General features: G+C 39.2%; 1 protein-coding gene across 2 annotated transcripts in view; it reads right to left on the reverse strand.

Annotated features, from left to right (window-relative positions):
• Positions 1-11,995: 11,995 nt before the first annotated feature.
• Positions 11,996-23,929, reverse strand: part of ZFAND4 (zinc finger AN1-type containing 4) — a 21,608-nt gene continuing 9,674 nt past the window's right edge. The window contains exons 5-9 of one of the 2 annotated variants that reach the window (XM_009277724.2): positions 20,206-20,353; positions 18,217-19,398; positions 17,531-17,585; positions 15,006-15,120; positions 11,996-12,911 (exon numbers count right to left, since the gene is read on the reverse strand). In XM_009277724.2, the coding sequence (XP_009275999.1) occupies positions 12,776-12,911; positions 15,006-15,120; positions 17,531-17,585; positions 18,217-19,398; positions 20,206-20,353 (1,636 nt within the window). In that variant the 3' untranslated portion in view covers positions 11,996-12,775. Of the gene's footprint in view, positions 12,912-15,005; positions 15,124-17,530; positions 17,586-18,216; positions 19,399-20,205; positions 20,354-23,929 lie in introns of both variants that reach the window. The other variant, XM_009277723.2, reaches the window with a different exon arrangement.

A 23,929-nucleotide genomic window follows, 5' to 3' on the forward strand; every position in this document is an offset into this window, starting at 1 on the left:
GGAACCCTGAGGTGCAGATCGGCGGCGAAGCGGGTGGTCTCCAGCTGTCCCGAGCTTTGCTCTCACCCCGGCCTCCTCCTGCCACAAATAGTGCTGCTAATGTCATGTCCGAGGGGAAAACGGCTTCCTCTTTAGCAGAATTAGAAGAAAAGAGCTAAACTAACTTCATAAGGTGCTGTTTAACTTTTTTAAAATTCATGGATGCTATAAGCCTGAAGATGGCTTATAGCCACCTTCATAAAGTGTTTTGTGTTATTCACCTGCATGTATTGATTTATCAGCAGAAGATTACAAAAAGGTTCGAGTCCTAAAAGGATGCTAATGAAGTTTGCCCCATGGCTGGGTCTGGGTGCCATACTCTGTTGCTATTTTACACTTCCATTGTGCAAGTAGCATACTTTCGTCATTTCTTCCCAAAGAGGAATCTCCTCAGGAATCTCCCGATATATGCTGGAACATGTGAACTATACTATCAAGGTGAATTATACAGGGGAAAAAAGCAAAGTGAGAGTTTTACGAGAAAATGCCAAGGGAGAGATTTCCCCTGTCCAGACATGGTATCTATCCCACTAGGGAATAAGTGAAAAAGAACAGGAAGACGGGCAGCCTCGCTGAACTGTTTCTGTCAGTGCAGCACAGACAAGAACACGGGTACTATTAAGAGAAAAACTAGACAGAAAACAAGGAAAGCTCCTGACTTGACATGCAAGTTCATCCACTAAACTTAGTGAAAGTTTTTCATCTCCTGAGTCTGCACTTGTTCACATCAATAATTCACAGGACTCCAGGGAGATCACATTTACCCTTACTGAACAGTGAGAAAAGCATAAAATGAGTAAGGTAACCCCTTTTGATGCAGAGTACATGAGAAAAATGACACGTTACAATAGGTTTTCAGAGCACAGAGAAGCTGGGCTGAAATTCTGTCATTACATTTCAGAGTTAGGAGCCAGCACACCCATGCAGCGAAGGTGGGAGAAGCACCACCCACAGAGTACACAGTGAGTCTTCCTGGGAAGAGGAGAGTGTCTCTACAGCTCCTATTTAGTCCTATGTAGACTGAAGTTAAAAACCACATACTCAGATTGTGTCCCATTATAAGATAGGGTATGGTAACGTGCGTATGTGACGATAATCGTGTCCTCTTGATAGGTAGTGCATCGTAATGCTGGCTTGTAAAGAGAATCAGTTTCCATCCTAAGCTGTACTGCTGGCTCACCTTGAGGCCACGGGGATATTTCAGAGGAGACCGTTTTCTTCCTTCATACTCTCAGTCCATTTTGTTGTGGGTTTTTTAAAATTATTTTTCAGGCTAGGATTGTATCCCACTGTGGGAACAGCATAGCTCACCACCCAATACTGTGTGCCAGACTAGGAAAGGGGCCTGTAGACACAACTGAAATAGAAGTAGAAATTATACAGAAATACAGTTGCACAGAGGGCAGATTTTCCAGGCAAACTAGAATAACTAATGATTAGGCCTGAAATGAAAGAAACCACAATAAGCCACCAGTACAGCACCCTTAATTCTTCAGGGGAGCGAAGTGCCTAAATTCCTTTACAGACCTAAGCCTTCCCTGTGTTTTACAATTACTGCTCCACAGTCTCTACGTTTCCCCAGAAAGCTTGTCTAGTATTTTAACACGTGTTGCTGTTCTTGAGTTAAAAGTCTCAGCAACAACCTCCTGACCACAGGACTGCAGAGCCAGGACTAAAGCCTCAATGCTGAAGAGCAAGCACAACAGTGGAACGTCCTCCCCGCATGCCTCGCAGCCCTCGGTAGAAAATGCAAACCTAAGCCTTTGCAAATGTTCCCCCCCAAATTTGCAACTAATTTAAAAAATAGGGAAGAAAGAATAAAGTTAAGCTAAAGGCCATTAGTCAAATGGAAATCTTAAATTTGTCTAGCAAGCGTTGCTTTTCACAGTCTGAGTAGGAGATACAAGGTTTTAAAAAAATTACGGGAACAGAATATCTCCACTTTGCTAACTGGATACCTCTGGCTCAAAGCCAAGGGAAAACCGTAGTTGGGGAATATGCGCCTATAAATCATTCTCATGCTTAGCTGAAGATACTGATGGGTCTGCAGAAAGAGCTGCCCCAATGCCCTGCACACAGGACCTGGACTGTGAGCGTACACATGTTGTCTTTGCAAATACTTGCCATCAACAATAAATTCAATTTGTTTAAAGTCACAATAGGATAAGGACCTCTGTGCCCAGGAGACTCCAGTTCTCTCTAGAAGCAGCACAGATCTAGCATATGGTTATTAAGACTATGCTTTTTTCAGAAATACTTTTACTCCTTTTAGCAGGAAGACCTGAAAAATGTTGTGGGGCAGAAACACCAAATGGTAAAAACTATTGTACAACTATGCCCTCTTTTTTTGTCTTTAGTTGTGACAATACATACAGTAGTTATGTGGAAAAGCATAATTATTTTTTTCCCAGATAATTATAAATGATCTTTTTATTCTACAGTATCGGCCTGAGCACCTGCATGTTTCCATAGCAACTCCACAATACTTTAGGGGATTACTTTAGAATTCCACTGCGGTTTGGTTCTCCAAAGTTATTTAGATTTTCTGGGGAAAATCTGTTTCCAAATACAAATTAAAACTACTGCCACCATATATTTAATAAGCTACACTAATCTCCTGTGTTACCATCTTAAGAAACTGCAACACTTCCTTGCAGCTTTTTGTACAAAACCACGCAATATTGTATCACTGTAATCAGAACAGCCATTAGGGACTCAGGGCTGGAAGCATCCCCAGAAGTCTTGCAGGGGATCACACTTATGATGATGATCAGTGAGGGGCTGATGGGAGACTGTAAATCCCCAAAATCCACATCCCTAAAAGACCCCTTGCAAAGAACAGGCAGGTGTTAAGCGCCTTCGTGCACGCAAGTACATACATGCTCATTCGTTTCGCATGCATGTATGTGAATATGTGGCTATTAAAATGAGGAGAAACACATCTATTAGACTGGATAACAACTACTAAAAGAAAAGAATGTAAGCCTGACGACTAGGAAGCTTTAAATCCAGACATACGCGTATGCGCTCGCACGTGCAAACATGACGTGCATGCAGACAGGCCAGGATGTGCTCCTAAGGCTTCTTCTTTCCTAGTTTTTCTCCAAGTCAGCTCAGTTCCTTTACTTCCTTCCACCTGCATATCCTGAGCTGTGTGTTCCCCCATCTGTTCGCTCTCTTCTATGCACGCTACTGGCAGAGTATTACAGTACAGAATTTCTCCAGAAGTTCTCTGATGACCCCTAGTTTTACTGAAGGTGAGCCCAGGGTTCACTCCTTCCTGCACTGTTGCTCTGCTGTTTTCTGCCTGTGCTGGACGAAAAAAAAATAGGTTCTGCTAAGAGAAGGAAAAAGAGGAGCATTAGGGGAAGGTGAAAGGAACTGATGTGAATTCAAGTAGAAAGACTGAAGGAAATAGAAATAAAGTTTACGTCCTTCCTGACTGTTTTTCATTCATACGAAGACGATTTCAGGTTCTGAAAGGAAAAGGAAAGGAAACAACTTACTTCTGTAAGATCTGGAATTCCTTAAAACCTGTTATCAATGTGCTTCACACAGCATTGTTTTTAAGTCTGCTCTACAGGGTAGGTGGGAGCACTTTTTGCCATTCTCTCCTTTAGAACGTCAAGAAAACTAGATTCATCTTTCTTGCCAATTTTAGGAGGAAAATTATTTGCTGAGATAGTTTCAAGAATACAGAAGTTCAGTGTTTTCCCGATTCTCTCAAGAATAGGAAAGGAACAACTACCACTCCCTTTCTTTGCCAGCCCAGAAGATCAATGTTATGACCAGGGATGTTCAGACATGTGATGACTGAAAGATGCTCACTGTCTCAAAACTGTATTCTGCTACAGTAAATGGCAACAGCTCAGAACCGAATGAAAGCCGAAATTAGATGATGCGTAGGAATTGCATGGCAGGCACCTGGAAGATGTTACAACACTGAACAAGCACCACACAGTGTTAAAGCACTGACCCTATGTGAGTTAAGAGAGAAGGGAGTAAGTCCAGAAGTGAGGCTATTCATCAAATACATACATGCAACATATCCAAAGAGCTGCAGTCACTGTAAAATAAACCATTTTTCTTTCTCAGATAATTTATCTTTGAGCGCCCCATTTTTGGTGACTTGCAAGCAGCGACCCAGCAGAATGCACTGTTCAAAGTCTGTTTCAGGAAGCCGCTTTTACCAGAAAAGCACCAGATTTCAAAGCTTCTATCACCTTTAATAAAAACACCGCCAGAGCTCCAAGTAGGTGATTTGCAGACATCTTAACAAGTGTATTTCCAAAGTGCCTGAAATTTATCGAACTTTCTTCAGTCTCAGATGCAGGATATAAATTAGCACTGCGGTAAATACATTTTACTAAAACCTGGCCTTGGAAGGTCACTAGGGTGAGATCATTTGAAACCCGTCTCTGAGACAGAGTGGCATCAGCCATTAAAGTCTCACTTGGAAAGCAACAGGAGAAAAAAGCATTCCTGCCTGCAAACCAGACTGTAACCTTTCTCCCAGTACTGTGATGTAAGACCCTTGTACGCTGTGGATTCAGCAGACGATGACTGTACCCAGCCCGACATGCAGCAGGTTTAATCTGGCACGGCGCGTGGCAAACAGGCATGCGACTACACACCCCAGCAGACTTCAGCAACTCTTCAGTCATGTGAGGGTGCCTTTGAAGACTGACAAGATTGGATACAGCTTTGAATCTGCCTCAGAGCAGATAAGCTTTTGCAGTCGTAAAGCCTAACCCAGGCCTCATAAATGCTATCCTCTGTAGAAGCGTTAATAGGGATTTTCTCATTACTGAGCCTCAAAACTAAGGAAAAGGTTGGCAAATGCATCAAACTGACCTTTTAAGGTAGTTTCTCTAGGTAAAACTAATTGTCTAGGTATGGGTGAACTGGCTCTAGGGAAATCCAATCAACAACGTTAAGGTGCCACACTTGATTAGGGCTTATAGCACCGCAAGTCATTTAGTATCCAGATAAAAGAAAGGAGAATTCCATACCTTAATCCCTTCTTTGTACCCCAGTAGATTTAATGCTTATTCAAGGCAGGATATGCGCCACTAGAAAAAAGTGAAGCTCAGTGACAAGTGATGCATCTTCAGAGGTCAGGCGGTACTGCAGCCAGGACTACAGCTCACCATTTGCTTCCTCTACTTTGCAAAAAGAAAAAAAAAAAACACAAACCAAAACAGAAAGTTTCCTCCTCTACTGATCAGAACTCGGAAAAAGGACCTGACCGGTGTGCTGCACTTCCAGTCTGTTATTCAAACCATTGAGAAGTGTATTTAAAGTTATACTAACTTACATCCCCCCAAACCCAAATATGCAGAGGAGGAAAGACATTTTCTGAGGCTACCTCTTAGCAATCGCTATTTCGGCTTTGGCTCTCCCCGCTGCAATAAATAGATTGCATGCAGCCAACATGCAGATGTGGTGAAGGCGTAAAAATAGGCAGCCTGTTTCTGTGTAACAAAACCCAGACAACATCTTTCTCCTAAGCACAGCTATTGTGCTGAACTCAGCTAGATGTTCCCCTTACAGAGCTTGCCTACATTTTCTCCTCGTACTCTAATGCTATTTATATCCTGTCCAGAGTACAGACAGATTAATAATACTAAGCATTTCTATAGGACCTCCCTTGGAAGAACCCTGGGCATATTTTACCAGATATTATTTTAATCACAAGTTTAGAGGCTTCCGTTGTAACAGTACCTTGAGCAGCTTAAAGCTAAATAGAGAAGACAGGAAAATGGGAACCCGGGAACTGAAGACGACAGAAGAATCTCTGAAAGTATACTGCAAAATTAGAGGAGATTCAGAGGACAGCAAGCATAATTAAGGCTCTGGAACAGCGAAGACTGTGAATTGCTACCATAAAAAAAAAAAAGAGGAGATGCGATACAAACACAGAACATACTGAATATTCAGGAGACACTGTTCCCCCTTTCTCATAACACTAGACCAAATGAATTTCTATTAAAAAATGGTGGGAAATTCAAAACTACAGTGAAAGAAAATGCTTTTCACATTACACATAAATAGAAACAAGTGAGACTGTGAATCTATCAAGATTCAAAAATAGTTTTAGACCTTTATGGGCCTCCAAATTAATATCGTATTGTACACTGGGACAGCAAGTTCTTCACAATTCAGACCAGTCATAAGCATAGGAGGTAAGATCCAGTGTTGAAAACAGGTTCCTGCACACTCAGTTACAGAAGAATTCTTGCACCTTCTTCTGAAGTGTCTGTTACCTCCTGTTCTCAGAGACAGATGCTGGACTGGATGGATCTCAAGCTAATCCAGTCTGTTTTGACGAGTCCTGTGTTTCCCCTAAAGCAAACTACCCAGGATCACTGGCAAGACAGACAATGCTAAGAAGAAATCCTGTCACTCAACTCTCAGTCTCAAGACCATGTTTAAAAACAAAGACATGTCATTATACATCTCTGTGTTGTAACTTTGCACCAGCCAGTGCAGGTTTTTAGCAAATCACTACCATCTCTCGAATATAGCCCATTACGGGCAACAGTTCCAGCACTTGACATTAAGTACAAATTAGATTCATGCAAAATAAATCCAAGTCTACTGTTCAAACAACATCAGTTCAAGTAAAATAAAAAGACTGTCTGCACATTAAGTTTATGGATACAAGGGAGAGAAAAAACCATAATTGTTCACATTTTTTAAAAATCGTATTAATTTGTTAAAAAAAAAAAAACCACAGAGAAAGAAGAGACGGTGTTTCGAAACCCCTGATTCTTCCTTTTAGAAAACTTTAGTGTTTTTATTTCCAACTCATCAGCCCTCTTAGTCACCTACCACGTAAATCATACTATTTTCGTGATTAGGTATTGTTTTGAATTTCTGGTGCTGGGCAGAACACCTAATTTCAGCAATAATTCACCATCCAGATGTGATTAGAATAGATAATCCTTATACAGCTATATATACACACACACAATATATATATGATATATAGTAATCAGCCCTACTGAAGATTGGATTAAAAAGGATTGAAAACAGCCTTAAACTGTGGTTTAGGAATAAATTTCTGCTGCTGACGACCTGTAAAGCTTCTTGAATTGCAAGGCCAAAAAGGACAAGTAGTAAGGAGCGGTCAGTTTGTTTGAGCAGCTACTGGTGTACACTCCTCACACACCACTGAATTGATTCTTTCACATCCTCACCCTGTTTCCATAAGAAAAAAGAAAGCAGTATTTGTCATTCTACAGTATGAAATTATGGGGACAGGCAATATTTTCACTGCATGTATAGCATCCAGCGTAACTTAGGTAGCAGACACCTCTGAAATTCATACTTGCAGGGTTAGTGGGGAGGAATAGAGGAGGGCTCTCTATTCTGCAATACGTTAAGATTACCTAATAGCTTACATCATAAAACCCAGCATACAATCATATGTTTTTGAGGCACTCTTCCATTCTTTTCAAAGTTTTTGGAAAAACTTTGGAATTAGGAGAAGGGAAGGAACGTACCCTATTGTGTACCTCCTCAGATCTGTTCAGAGTGGGCTGAATAAGGGTCATAAAGAAATAGCCACAGTTTTCCTTATCTATGCTTTTCTTCGTAAATCTCATTATTGGACAACACCAAAACTTTTCCCATTCTTAAATGCCTCCGCTGCCCCCTGGTGTCTCTTCTCTGCAGCTTCACACAGAAAGCTAACGCCTCTTCTCTGCCACGAAGTCCCTACGTAAGAGAAAAGTCATATGCAAACCAGCGGACCACACTTCTAGATGCAGTTCTTTTGCAGACTGATGCTTGTAATAATTTCTGAAAAAGATCTAATTACTAGGCAAGCCTCATTCCAGTAAGATACTGCAGAACAAACAAAACCTGTCTCTTACGCTGAACATTGCCAGCAGAAATTGCTTCAAATTAGCCAGAGTACCAATAAACTGCACTGAAGACTTACGGTAAGCTGGGAAATAGCTGTCTTCCTCTTTTATGCAAACTTCTGTAGATAAGCTATGAAATTGCTGCTTATGCAAGGATTTTTCTTCTTCTTTTTTACAAAGAACTGTTAATGGCAAAGGCAAAACAATGACCTGAGCTAAAATACTTTCCAAGAAATATGCGCATAATGGCCGTGTAAGAACATAGAGCAAAAAATTACCTGGTTGCATTGACAAGAAAGCCAAACATACGGGCTTATTTATGGACTCGCTGATAAAAAAGATGAAGGAGACCAAGACTGTCAGAGAAAAGAGCTGAAAATGCAGTCTCCCAGCCACTGAATGCATGTGTGTGTGTGGTAGGGGGAAGGAATGGCTGGAATAAGCAGAACCTAAGCTATAGACAGAGATTCACATATTGGTAAGGCAAGACGCACGTTGGATTCTGCAGTTTTCTTAAATAGTGCATTCCTTTTGACACATTTGATGGCTTTGAAACAACTGCCTTTGAGTCTTTCTAATAAGACGTAGCTAGTGGTCCCAAGAGAAACTGGTTACAATTGGGTTTTTTATTCATGGAATTAGTTAGCTGCAGGAAAGAACTTGGCTCAATCCACATGTGGTTGGATGACGTGGTTTCATCTTTTGAGAGAGAAATATACAGAAAATCTGGCACATAATTCTTGAAAGACTGGAAAGGCTTTGAAGTGCAACTTGTTCTTTAACCACACAACCGTCTTAGTGAAACTCTTATCAGATAGAAGGATTCATCAGGAAAAATCCTACAGGATCTCAGGTCCAAAAACTAAAGTGGGGGACCCCTTCTTTAACCTATGGCTGTAAATTCTAATAAAAAGGGAGTGAATTTCCCTCGAGGAAAAATAAAGCAAGGATCCACCCTACTGTAAACAAAGCAATGGGGGAGGACAAAGACCAGCTTGCTGAAATACTTTGCTCAAGAAGGCTACCTGATAAATGAAGGAATCCACATTTCACCGACTAGGAAATAAAGACAGGCTAGGAATATAAAATAGGTCAAAACCAGCAATAACCTAAGCATCATTAGAAATACATAGTTTTGTCTCCATTTTGTACCTTTGACTGGTTTATCCCAAATCTGCTCTCAGACTGGGGTCTCCACTGACATCTCGTGGCCTTTGTGTAGGATGTCACAGTTGAAATGCAACCCTCCTTATCTTGTCAAGCAATTGCTCTTTTCTGGCAAAAGGGGTAGAAAAGCATTTCTGGTTAGTTAAAATGTTTTGCTTGCAAAACCCTTGATTTGTGTATTTGCTCAGTGTCTGTAGGGAAAAGGAGGATAAAAACTAATATTGTGAAAAGGAATGTGCCTTTACCTGTGCGCAGATATGCTTGTAACATTCAATGGTACACATAAGTAACCGTAGACACATCAAATATAAACTAGGAATTGAAACCAGCTAAAGAGAACAGGAGACTGTTCGGCAAACTTCTGCTGAGAAAGTGAATAATTACAGTTCTACGTATCAGAAACCAAGAGTCAACCGTCCACAATATCCCAATGGCTCTAAACGCACCTGCTTCACAAGAAACAGCCTAAGTTCATCGTTCTATTGAGCACATCTTCTGATTTTTTTAGACAATAATCTTTAAACAGGACAATAACTACAGGAAGGAAATCACCTTTTTTCATTGTTTTCCACCTAACACTCCAACCATTACAAACGTTGCAAAACTACTCCAAACTAAAACCAGGGTAAGAACTACAGTCATCAGAAGCAGCACAGGCTCACACAACTGTCCCATAGCTTCACATGGCTTTCTTAGTCACAGGAACATGAGTTGCTCACGTGAGCAACTGTGGCTCAGTGCTAACACAGACACCAGAGAAAGTGTCGAATGCGTTTCAAGATGAACTTAATTTACATAAAAATTGGAAAAGCATGACCCAACACAAAAGCCGCAGGTGGAAGCAATTCCTTACAGGTACAAGCAACTCCAAACCCACAATTTACACCCAGGAGATGGGGCCCCATTATGAAAGTTGGAAGTACTTGGAAAGAAACCAAAGTGTGTAATTCACGATATGTAAAAAAGCTAGAAAGACTTCGTTTTTGTAATATAAAGCATTAACAATTCTAGCCTTGTCTACAACTGAAGATTGTTAGCAGAAGGCACCAGTGCAATTACATCCTCCACAAGAGACCAGCCTGGTTATGCCTCGCAGGTCCTCAAACATAAAAGCAGCATGCAAAAAGCATTTGACAGGAAGGTAGAGAAGCACACACCAAAGTCACTGTTAAACTTCCATTATGTAAATGCTTTATGATACAATCTAATTACATGAACAAATACACAAAAGCTAAACATTGGTCTACAGCAGATGCATAGCACCACAGTGCACTAATACTCAGAAAACCAAACCACTTCGGTAAGTTTACACAGTAAACGGAAATTAATCCATAGCACAGTCTAACACAGGATTTGGTAAAACCCGATAGCATATAAATTAGCAACTAAAACAGTTAATTACAAATTTAAGTGCTCTTAGTTCTGTACTACTGGTTGAAAATAAGAGTGCCTGTAACACAGTACTGGAAATGAGATCAAAACCAGAAGAGTTCTGCACAAGAAATGTCTGTATTAGGTATAATCAAAATGAGGTATAATAAAAATTACAAGAAGCTACACGTGTGGAAATTATTACTACATTGCATTTTCTGAGAAGTATTGTCGTGCACTTCATTATGCATACGCAGAGTGTCACAATCGAGATTTGACTCGGAGACTTCCTGCCAGACATCTCAGTTATGTAGTCTAACTAAAATTTGAGTATGGCCATTCTAATGCACTGCAAAATAACTTCCTGACAATTATACTTATACAAAATCAGATTAAGTGATGACAGCCAATATTATTTTAATTCTACTTCTTACCAAATCTCTACTGTACCTACAAAAAGACCAATACCTCTGTCTTAAGAAAGTTGCTGAGCCGCAAATAAGTAATTGCTGGGAAAATACTAGTACCTTTGCCCTGTTCCTTATTCTTTTCCTTCGGCATCAAATATTGCCCCATGCTGGAGATGAAATGAAAACTACAGGCATGTTCACGGTACCTAGCAGTGCTCAGTAACGACGTGTTCTTCATACTAGGTGCAACTTCGTCCAGCAAGAACAAGCCTAGAGGTCACACACACGCAGAACTACCTTTTTACCTCATCACTGCCCAGAAGAATGATTTTGAAAATTTTTTTCCCGAGATCATCACTCTGAAAACCCCAGAAGGTTTAAGAAGTTGCAGGTGGACTACATGAAATGGATTTCCTCCAAGGATGAATATTCTTCAAGTTACTTCTCTCCCTTTCAGTGATCCTCTTTCTTTTTTTGGCCCAACTTTTGATTGCCATGCTCGTCAGCTGCTACTGTTCGACCGGAATGCAGCACAGATCATTTTAGTACCACAAGCAACTAAGTAGCTGAGGACTCTGGCAAGAAAGGGACCATGACATTCAATTGTCTAGATGCAACGTGGAGGGCGTTTCTTTTGGTTTTTATGAATCTGTTTATACTGGAACACCTCAAGCAACGTAAGCTTATAAAAAGATTTCAGACACATTAAGGGAATGAAACAGGAAGGCTTCCAGTAGGTATATTCCTCCAACATCACCTTCTGCAGTAGCTGCATGCTCATGAGAGGTGTCTCATGCAGTTACTGAGCTGCCTTTGTACAGTATCAGCTGGAGGGGAGAAAGGCTGCAGGGTAATATATGCCAGTTGTTGGACGCCCATTTTGCCTTTGCTAGTACACCTGTAAGACTTCAGGAGGTTTATTTAAAGCACACAGTGCTGGTCACACTATTCCTAACGAAGGTGGTGGGAATTTTCCCACCGACTTCAGTAGGAACAGATGTGAGCTAGTGCTCCTGGGAAAAAAAAAATCCCCTCCCCCCTATAACAAAGCCCAACTTTTAATTTAGGAGCATGCTGTAAGATAGGAAAAGTTATTTTGTGCATTTATAAGAGCATAAACCAGAATAAAATTTAATATTTATTAGAATTTCTTCCAATAACAGCATTCAACATCTTAACAAACCAAGTTGTGAAGTCTTAAAAAAATCTAGGATTACAAAAAAAGTTAAAATAAGTTGTTCCTTATATTTAATGGCAACAAAGGGGGAATTTTCTATTTAAAAACAAACTTGTCATATAAACAGTATTATTTTAAGAAAATGTGATTAACATGATATGTAATTTTCAGAATGGATACACAGTGTATGAATACCAATCTGAATGGAACAGAGGGGCGGAACACACTAACCCCCCCCCCCCCCAAAAAAAAAAAAAACTAAAAATAGGATGTTTGAAGAAAGGGGAGGGAAGAGGATCTTTCCAGTGAAATAACTTAGAAAATACCACGCAATGGACAAAAAACGCAAGAGTACAGAAGACATTACATGACACCCTCATTACAACACCCCCTCAAGTCTGGTTATACAGTAAATAAAGTTAGTAAAGTGCATCTTTTAAAGACTTGTCTAGTGAAATAGCTTTTCCAAATATAAAACACAACACAAGACGTGCAGTAACAGTTAAATCATAGTGTAAGTTTTTAAAAACTAATCTTTAACTTTTCATTCACTAAAGAAGAAAAGTTTTAACTGCAGTAGTGTTCACATTATTCTTCGATAGAATGCATCCTCATGTGCTTTTGTTACTTGGCAAATCTTTAAATATGGAGCATGGCAAAATTATGCAGTTTAAGCAAGTGCTTCTCTCAATGTAATACAATTCTTCAATGGCAGAACGGCCACATGCAGCACAACCATGTTACATTTTGGGTAGCTTTGGTGCACTAACGACGGGATTGGTCTCCTGCAAATACCTTCGCCCTGCACTCTTATAGTCGTAGGTGCAGGTGTGAGTCTCTGCATAGCGGTGCGTTGCACAGAAGTTGTTTCCACATCTGAAGAATCAAGAATATTAGAAGTTACAAGCTTTTAACTCTCTGACATGCTGGGAGCCCTTTGACTTAATCATGTCTTGTTTATTTAACATAACTGCTTGGATTCTAATCATTCTTGACTGATAACATTAACTGGTGGGGTAATCAAAATTACATTTTTGTAACTGAATGTTGCAGTTTTGACCCAACAGTCTCTTCAGCTGGGAAGTTAAGCAAGATCAGTACTCCTGGAACCAGCTAGCAAGGATCAAACACACTTATAAATTAAGAACGGTGGGCTTTGATTTATTTTATTTCTTTTTAAAGACCTCGCACAACATCAGTTGGTAGAATTCAGAGGACAAAACTATGGAACTAAAATAATGGCATCAGGTGAAATCCACATAATGCATTTCAATTCAAAAACACCACATCATTCAGATCACTAAAATAGATGTTTAGTTCAGCACAACTTCTGCCTGACATAAACTCAAATTAGTCATCTGAGATTAATAAATACAGATTTAATCAGCTGTAAAGACATCAGACAGACTAACTACAAGGAACATGACTTCCTTATATGACTGGATAAGGGTGCATCTTTCCAATACCAGTTGCAATTTCAATGACTTAAGATTATGATTTTTGCCTTCAAACTTGACAGCTCAGCAGCTAAGACTCCTAACAGGAGAAAAGCATACTCTGGATGTTGTATCTGATCTGAACAAGTGCTTTAAGTGGACATGGATATTAGTGTCCTGTTGCCTGATTATTTGATAAAGTTGCTTCTTGACAGTAAAACAACAACGTCATTCAAAGTCAGAATTCTCTTGAAATGGATTAAGCATTACTTGTCCAACTTACCGTCTTCACTATTAGACTATAAGCCTCTATTTATCTATCTGTCTGGGTTCGTAATAAATTCTGCAGCTGTTCCTGAGGCTTTGTGTGCCTGGTAATTAAATTTGCTTTTCTTTGGTTCTTGGTCCCATAATCACCAGTTCTCTCATAAGACTGTACTCTCTATTTGGTTCATGTTCCATTCTAGTAAAAGGTCATATGGTTGCTCCTTTTGAAACTAGAACAAATGCTATTCTTAGAAATATGCGATTTCCCCCCTTTTTCTGTGCTTCATTTTTAACCTTAAGCAAGCTGCTTAGTTACTTCTAGAAGAGCCTGCAGCTATTTGCTCAGCAGGAAAGTGTGTGGTGTCCAGAACTGTTTCAAGATCAAAGACTGAAGAGTCAGTAAGGAGGCAGTTCCTCACCCTGAACCTCTCCAACACAATTCCCCGATGGCAGAAGTCTCGTTCATTTTGCTGTTGATTGGCATGAACCCAGATCAGATTCAAACGTAGCCCTCACAGTGCAGCAGTTCCAACCTTGACTAACTCATGGGAAATGATAATGAGAAAAGAATATCTTGTGGGAAACAATACTTTGAGAACCAAGATCAACAGAGAAAGTGGGGGGGGTTTTGTTGTTTTTTTTTAAAGTTTGCAGTGATCACCACCAAGCGCCAGGTCTCATTGCGTTGTCTGCAAGCCATGATTTGGGGGACCAGCACTCTGGCGTTCTGCTTTTGAGATGCTCTAGATGCTCAAAGGTGACTGAAATCTCACAAGAAACAGAACACGTGTAAAATCAAAAAGTTGTCAAATATAAATTTGTATAAATTCACAAACTGTGCAGATGTGTTGTAATAGGGCCAAATCTGAGGGAGATTTTCTGTAACAAAACCAGTTTTTCCTCAAGTTGTTAATGATATAATTATTGTTGAGAAACTCTGCAGAACATAAATCTGTAGCAAGTTCTCCCCACACCAGTGTAAATTGTCATCGTTCTTTTTTTGTAATCATGTTCTTTATTTCCTGATATCTTGGATTCTGATACCTTGCATTTCTTGATTTTCCTGGAAGAACATACACCTTAACAGCAGAACAGGTACAACATTCCTGAGTTTTAATTCCTGGAGTTTTGCTGAACTGAGAATTGCAACTTTTTTGAAGGTTTTCTTTTGATTTGCTATGCTTAAGGAATACCGTGCAGCATAGAAAACTTTTTGGTTAACCCAGCTATCAATTTTAAACAACAGCTGGTTATACGCTCAGCCTACCTGCACTCATAGCTGGTTGCCAATCCAGTTTTCTTGCCACAAAGAAAGCAATGCTTTGTAATTTTCTTTTTTGCTTGAATTGAGCCATTCACAGGTGGAAGATGGGTTGCTTCACCTGCTTTCAGAGGTAGAAAGACAGCAAAGACATTTTATTTTTACTTATTCCTGATCACAAACTAGTTAAATGTTATCTTTTGAAACCCAGATTCATTTTGCATTTCTTAGGATACTTCAGGTGGGAACCCCAAAGCCTAAACAGAGAGGAAAAAAACCCAAAAGCCAAAACAGAAAACACACCTCAAGCCTATGAACACCTTTGGAAGAGGCAGCACAATGCGGGACTTAGACCCATTATTTTTAACACCTGTTAAAAGTTCACATAAGCAAGAAGTTACAGAAAGAAAAAAAAAAATTTAAAAAAAAAAAAATCAAGAAACACATCTCCTAATGGTCTTCCCAAATGCAAAATGAAAACACATAATATGATCGGGAAAGCACTGCACACAATGGCTTTCCAAAGAATCAATTGGGCATTCAAGTAGCTAGCATCTAGTATATTCAGTAGCTAGTAAACTCATGTTTGCCAAATAAATACTGCAACATTTTAAAATCTTGCTGGTACTCCATAATTGCAAGAAAAGTACATAATTAGACTACAGGCCTCTATTTAGCTATATGGTTTCATAAAGCACTTTGCAGACGTTTGTAAAATTTCTGTACTTAAAAATTTACTTTACTTTGACTTTTTGCCCTGTAATTCTTGGCTGTTGCTTTATAACTGGAGAGCACGTAAAGAAAAGGCATTTTCCTTCCCTCTGTAGAAGCGAGCTCTTCGTCCACAACATGCTTATGCATATTTACATACGCTAGGACAGTGAAAGTGAGTAATGCATCCTCTCAAACATTCTTTCAGTGCTTCTACCACTATATTGTCAGGATCTCCCAAAAAGTGACCTCATGAGTTCAGAAGTATATTTTGTCCAGTGCACCTTTAATCCCAACAGTCATTTCTCAGCTGAGATACAGCAGGCTACGTTCAATAGTAACACCAGGCAGTCACTACACATTGCAGTCATCGCTACCAACCAGTGCTACCTAGCATGGAAACTTCCAGGCAATGTTTGTCCATGCTATTAATTTCATCACCTAAAAGCATACTATTTCAGGAGCATCAGTTAGCCCAGTTTCTGAAAAAGACAGAGCTTGAAGACAGCCCCCCCACCGTGGACCACACTGAAACACAAAAACCAATACACCTGTCCTCACATTTACCGTCCCTACAGCAATTACATGTAAATGAAGGCCTTGGATAACAAACTGAATCTGTCCTTTGGCCAGTTATACAACAGATCATTGCCAGCCACCTCTCTCTCTCAAGAGCCTGCATGATATGACGACACCAGCTTTGTCATTCTCATGGCTGGAACTTTTTAGAAAATACACTTTTGTCTGACATAAGATACACCAGAAGAGTGCCTTCTTCATAATTCTATCCAAAATGATGCAGATGATAGTAGGCTTCGCCATCATGCAGACATGGCTATTAGGGTATCACTTCTTTTACAATGGAGTAGGTAAGGACAGACCTGTTTATTAATTGACTGCCAATTCAAAGCTGCTCCCCCAGGTGTGAAATGAAGGCACAATCCACTATTTTAGCAGCTTTTGCTCCCACATCATTACAATTACATAATTTTTCCTGTTGCAGCTGCTATTTGAAGATCTATCTTCTAGCTCATTCTCTATACCTAGATCTTAAAATCCTGGAATACATGCCTGCCTCTCTTTTCCTAAGGTCATACAGAAAGAAGAGAAACCTGCAAACTGCAAGTCAAAGATGCGAAGAAGAAAAGTTGATTGCGCTGAGAATCTTTAGCGCGCTGCCTTAAGAGTTTTAAAAAGTATTCATCTAGACAATTCCATTCCTCCCAAGAGAATTAATCACATAAATTAATATTTAGGCACAACACATCCATTTTCAGTAGATGTCAAGCATTAAACACTCCACAGTTACCAAGACTAGGGTAGAAAGAATGATGCCTATCACAAAAAATAGAGAAAAAGCTGCATGATGTCAGTAATCTTCAGCATCCATGCCCTTATTGCTTCCTCCACACTTTTCTTTTGCCAAATCCTTCTGGCTCAGGCTGTGGTCCTAAAGACAATGCTACTGATAAATTTTGCTCTGATTTTAGTATACTCAGAAGTATTCACAGAACCGACCTTTTGGAAGCTTCAGAGCAGAAAGTCATGTTTATGTCTACAGATGACATGCAGGATTCATTAAGTATTAAAAAAAGCTAGGAAAAAGTCACAGTTATGTCTACCTAAGATCTGGATGACATCTGTATGTTAAAGAATTGCTTAAAATATTAAAAGTTGTACCGTGCTATAGAAGTGTAATACAGCAAGGATTTTGAAAGACATATGCCTTACAAAGATAAAGGATTCTTGTCCTCTATATGCGATATATCAGGAAAGATTAAAGAGTCATCTTCAATTATTATTTAAGTCACATTACTTACCTACTCTTTTCCCTACAGCTGCAATACTTCCATTCATTCCAAGCCCATGGGCAGACTAAAAAAAAAAATTTCCACAAGGAAATTACTAGCAGATGGAAATGAAATGAAAAGTTAGGCAGTCTGGTATCAGCTTATTTGAAATCAATGTTGTATCAATCAACGTACCTACAAAGAGTCCAAGAAGACTTCTGTACAAAAAATTAAAATTCTGCAATATAAAGCCTTACTCAAAATGACTATTTAATAGTCTCCCCATACTTCACAACACACCAAAACAACAAAGTACATTAGAGATCTGAAGCTAGGCACATATGGTGCCAGTCATAGGGCAAACTTTGGAATAAATGACAATTAGCGAGCAGCAGGAGAAGTCAGATGACACTTCAAACACAGACACTCGTAATTCTATCATTACGATAACTAATGATTTTAGTTGTGAACTGAACAACCACTTTAATTTTTATGAAAAATTACTTCTAGGGCCCGTTTAGATAAACAGGCAGTTAAGATACCAACAGGAATTTAGAAAACAGTTTAAGACTATCAGGGATTTAAGTACACCTCCCCCTCCCCATCTGCCTTCCCTGAAAAGACACATAGACACACACATGAAAGTACAGTTTTCATAATGCCAGTACCAGAAAAGCCAGGAAAACTTCAATTTCTTTGGAAGCATTAGTACTCACTAGAATATATTCAGCAGCTTCATTTGGAGGAGCAGTTTTCCTAAAGCTTTCTTCCTGAAAATGCTGAAGGTTTGTAGGTAGTGCAATACTAGAAGTCCAAAACCTGCCTGTCCCACAGGAACTCTGTAAACTTTCCCTGTTTGCGCTTCGGGCCAGCGAAGCCAGAAATCCTAAGTTACTTAGAGAACTCACAGGTTCTTTGGATGCCTTATTAGCCACATCTGTGACGTCCCCAGCCTCTGCTTTAGAAATTACATCAGGTCTTTTGCCAAGTGACTCTACTTTCACATTACGAAATCTAGTAGTCCTGGAAAAAGAGGAGTCTGCTATACTACGGACTTCCAATGACCGAAGCACGTTTGGGGAGGCTGTAGATCTCAAGTTACCGGCCTCAAAGCATTTGGGTTGTGTTTGTGGTTTCAGAGAACTGTGACGTGCCACTTGCGCTGAATACCGAAGAGGTGACAAAAGCAGATTTTTCTGTGGACTTAATTCACGAGTACTGAGAAGACCAGCCCCCATTTCTGCAGTGCTCAGCACTTTGCTAATAGGTTTTCTATGCTGCTCTACAACCTTAGATTCTTCATCTCCAGACGACAGTTCAAGTTCTGGGTTCACCTTTCCTATGTCATATATCTCACTACACTGTTCAGTGGTGCTTGCTTCTGTTAACAAAGCAAAAGCATCTGTTTCAGGTAGAAGTTTTTCTTCTGTTCCATATAGTTCTACATTTGTTAGATTCGGAAACAAAACAGCATCCTCCTCACTTGTTGAGGTCGCATTTTCAGATGCTTTTTCTGAATTTGCAGGCAAGGATGAAACAGGAGTCAGAATACTATTTGTAGGTAGTTTTGCATTTTCTAGTTCGACACGAGATATTTTCGGTGGTAACCTGATGCTACTAACTGACTGAGACCAAGAGTTGCTCTGCCAAGTGTCATCTTCCTTAAGAAAGTCATTAGTTGTGGATGGCATTGTTCTACCAGCAGTGGCCAAAGTAGCCAATGCTGAAAGTGCGTTTTGGGAAGACTCTGAGGGATACGAATTTCCAGGAGGAGGTAGGCAGGACTGTCCGATATGGGGGAGCACTCTTAAAAAGCGGTGACGAGCAGCAGCCACTGAGCCACTAGATGGTCGAGGAGCCATTGGAGGACGAGGTTTCACCTTGACAGTTTTCTTAGGCTATTAAAAAAACCCCCAAAACCACATAGAACAACAATTAGAATTTGAATTATGGTTGCATTCAAAGACCTGACTGAGATCATATTCCCAGGAATTTAGACAGTGCAAGGCCAGAAAGGACCAAATCATTTTTTCTACTCCCTTATCTGTTACTAGCCAACAAGACTTCACCCCAACATCTGAAGAATAAAATCAAAGATTATAATCAGAAAAGGCTTTTTAGTAAATAGGCCACATGTCAGAGGAATAGAAAAGGGAAGCCAGAATGCCATCAAAGTTATCCAGAAGAGCTTAGAGTCTCAAACAAGACAAACAATGAAAGAAAGTATAATATCTTCATTTTACAACTACACAGACATGAGCACCAACGTAATGTTTTATCTTCTAGGTAATCTCATTCTCGTTTTTAACTTTATAGGCTTTTCAGTTACAATATTTCTAATGAAGTTTCATTTAAGAGAAACATTCATTTTTACCAGAGCAGTACTGCAAACCAACGCTACTTAAAGCATTGGAAGAAAAAAACAAAAAAACCCAAAAAGCCCACACACCCCAAAAAACCACCCACGCAAATAAATCCAGATCCAGTAGTGAATTCTTTGAATGCGGACAGGTAGATCCAAGTAAAGCCAATGCCCCACAGCAGAACATTTATACAATAGCATTTACTTAAACAGATAAGAAATCATCTACCCTTGATCACTTCACTTCCCAAGACAGCAAAGTATCTGACCTGCTTTTTAGAAAAGCCAGCACTAAGAAAGCGCAAGCCATTTTACAATAGAAAAGTTTAAATCACAACTTCACCTTTTTACTCAGATTCATGTTCTCCATCTTTGCCTTGAGTAGTTTCATTTTATTCATAGTAATTGAATTCTCAATAATCTGTTGTCCAGAAGGTGATGCCTCTGTCTCATCTTCGTCATCAGCATATAAGTTATAAACTGAACCACCACTGAAAATAAAAGAAAGTTTGTGTTCACCCTCTAATCAAGTAATTTAATTATGTTTTCAATGTAGAATATTCTCACAACTAGAAAGTCATATCCGTAGTTGATCTGTTGACAAAGCATTATGTAAAACTGTATGCAAAGACATTTCAAATCCATTTATTTTAGCACATAATCATTCCTTATTAGATGCTCACGCAAAGTGATGATGCTGAAATCATAACATAGCCACACTTCTGGGAAGTTGTTATACCATATACAGTTGGTTCACACTCACTATATATCTTCCCCACAGTGGGGATATCCAGTTCCACAAATGTCTCCTGAAGGAATGGCCAAAGCTGTTAACTGTGTGACTCAGACAACAAGCTGATCAGTTTTCCAATTAACCAGACACTGGCATGGAAGGAAAGTCCAAATTTCTATCCATCCTGAGGGGTGTTCTCACCATAAATGGAAATGGAGGGGTCACCCATGTGGATGTGATATTCTATTTTTCCTTTTCAAAATAAAAAAAAAAAAAATAAAAAAGGATCAGTTTAGGTTTCCAAAGACTCTCACATTTGGAAAAAATAAACAGATTAGAATTGCTAGACCCAAGACAAAATATTTTAACTCAGCAGTCACTAGAAGTTTATAGCATCACATTGCCTTTTTCCATTCTGTATTCTAACAGAATGCAAAACCTCAATGTTTTAAAGTCAGTATCTGACTTGTTTCTCCTATGAAGCATTAATCACTAACACACATCCAACATTTGACAGTGAAATGAAAGAACCATTAGGAGTACCCAATTCATTACAAACTGATACATTTTCACCACTGTATATAGTACATTTTAAAGAGTGTTTTAATTCTTCCATTAGGCTGTCAGCATCTAGAAATCATGACAATCAGGCAATTCCCCTGCGTTCATACAAATGGCTTAGTAGATTTAACTAGTTTCTACTCTCCAAAAGAGACCAAGGAAGAACTGAAGGTCATGAGAAAGTCAGTACCAAAAAAAAAGCAAACTTCACTAATTGAGCTGGCATCTTACCTGATTCTTGGAAATATTCTGCTGCCCTTAGTCAAGAGCCAGTATTTTTGCACTGACTCTCCAAATCCATTTCCTAAAATGTAGCAAAATTCCAAAGGCAGCACAGCTGGGAGGCAGATCTTCAAAGAGCAAGATGGCAGCAAATTCAAAGCAAGAGTCAGCAAAATAGTCCAGTCATTTCTTACCAAAAACTGAACAGGTCCATATGGGGACAGTCAGCATGCATATTACATACCTCTGCTGGTAAAGATTCAACACTAAAGAATCATTTCAGAATTTTAACTCTGCAAGACTTAAGTCACCAACTCAAAACAATTCTATGAACTTCCCTTCCTTCAAGGTAAAGACAGAAAGAAAAGTGATGTGTCTCATGTGTTTGCTTGGTTTTTTGTTTGGTTGTTTTTTTATGCAAAAAGAGTTGTTATCCTTTTTCTCGCATTTTCTGGTTAAACAGGAGCCAAAAACACACACACAAAAAAAAAAAGGAGTAACAAAAGGATTTTTTGCTTTAATGTGACTGTAAAATTATAAAAGTTAGACAGGGAGCTTTGTTCTTGATGATACTTTTAGCCCATTTTCCAATGAGTAAATTTCAAATTTACTTTGTCCACAGGTGTCAACATTCCTGAGATCTTGCTTGACCCAAACATGCTTCAAAAATGATCTGTAGCTTGTTGAAACACTTTTGACACCAGTGCCTGCCAGTCCTCTACCACAACTTCAACAACTTGCTTTTAATCCAGAGACAACAATCGTTTTATGTATTTACACCTTGTCAAGTTTTAACCATTAACTTCAGCACAAATAAAATAAAATGCTCTGGAGAACTATAAAACAAAACCCAAACCAATGTCTCATTTCTAAATTGCAGTCGCTAAATCCTACTCCACACATAAGTGATGTGAGAAAAGCTGATATACAAGTGCCTCAAAATGCTCAGTCACCAGTATACCCACACATATAAACACATTTAACTGTCAGTGTGGAACACACTAGTATTCAGAGTGATTCACAGCCTTCCTCTATAAAGATGAAATGAAAAGGTCTGATCTGTTTCCATTCTCTCCTCCCTTTGCTACTTTTTCCTCTTCCCACAACATCTGACCTGGCTGCAATAACAAATTCAAAAATTAAGACCTTCCGCCGCCCCCCCCCATTACTGTCTGCCTTAGTAGAAAAGCTAATAAATTAATTCCCATAGAAAGCACAGAGGAAAAGAATAAGCTCGAGCTGAATGTTTTCAACTCAGGTGGCTTCCAACCTCACTGGATCATTTGACCAGTGACAGCACATTTCTTAAGCATAATGTATTTGACTTTTACACATGCTGTTGTGCTTTGAAAGGCTTACCAAGATGCCTTGCAAGAGCCAAAAGAGTGTGGTTTATTCCTCCGGTTTGCTACATTTAGCCAATCTCAAGTAAATTACTATTTAATCTATAGACCAGGATTACCTAATTGAGAAGTACAAGAATTTCAGACAATTGCCCATGCTAGTTTTAAATAGAAAAAGAAAAATCGTCACACACACACAAGAATTTGAACGCGTAGGCAGATACCAGGGATCCCGTTATACTGAAAAAATGAAGTTCAAGCTCCTTCTGACAACTTCTTGCATCAACTCACAGCAGAGCATCCACAGTCCTAGCTTCAGATTAGTTTGGATGTTCTTTGGATTTAAAAGGTAAAAGGGAACAATTTGGTAATAGGCAGGGTATCAGTGAGAACAGGAATTACATCTGTTTGCTCCTCTTTCCAGAAGTGTACCTAGGCCAATGCAGCAGCAAGGTTCTCAGTTCTTACTGATAATGGTGGTGGTTTTTACCTTTTTCAAATCTACACACGATACTGTGAGGCCATTTACTGAAAAAGAGTGCAGGGGCTGAAAAGTACGATCACAGATCTAAAATATTTGTATCTTTCCTCTTCTTTACCTCCAGTAATTGTATATCAAACACTACCTCTTTCTACTCTGTAACTATGTGGGAATTCAACCCTGATATTTCATTCAGCCTGTAGTTTTTAAGTACAGATCTCTTATAAAAGTTTCTAAGAATAGTATCACTCTGAACCCACTGAATATAAACCCAGTACAAAGCTCTTGCTTTCACTTTTGCAAACAGGAACAAGAATAGTTACTTAAAACAGCGCAAGCCTTAGCCTTGGAGAAAATGCAGCTGGTCCCCAGAATAGGGACTCCTTTCCTTACAGTTATACAAATATTAAGTTCTTCAGGGGATAAAAAAAACCTACCCAAAAGCTGCAGTATAAAGATAGAATCTGATAATTTTTAATAGATATTACCAATTTTGATAGCTTTAGGAAAAAGACTAGTAATCTGTTTACTACAATGTAGTAGCTTAAGTGACATACTTGCTCTTCTGATGATAACAGTACTCTGATTCTGTGACAGTGATTGAGACAAATTTGGTACCTCAACAGTAGCTAATCTGAGGCCTAACTATGTCCAAAGGCTAGCTTTATTGGTAATTATTTCAGTATATTTAAAAACCCCCAAATGTCGTGGTTTAACCTCAGTTGGC

The sequence above is a fragment of the Aptenodytes forsteri genome, unplaced genomic scaffold, assembly GCF_000699145.1.
Source record: "Aptenodytes forsteri isolate BGI_AS27 unplaced genomic scaffold, ASM69914v1 Scaffold15, whole genome shotgun sequence".
Taxonomy (NCBI): domain Eukaryota; kingdom Metazoa; phylum Chordata; class Aves; order Sphenisciformes; family Spheniscidae; genus Aptenodytes; species Aptenodytes forsteri.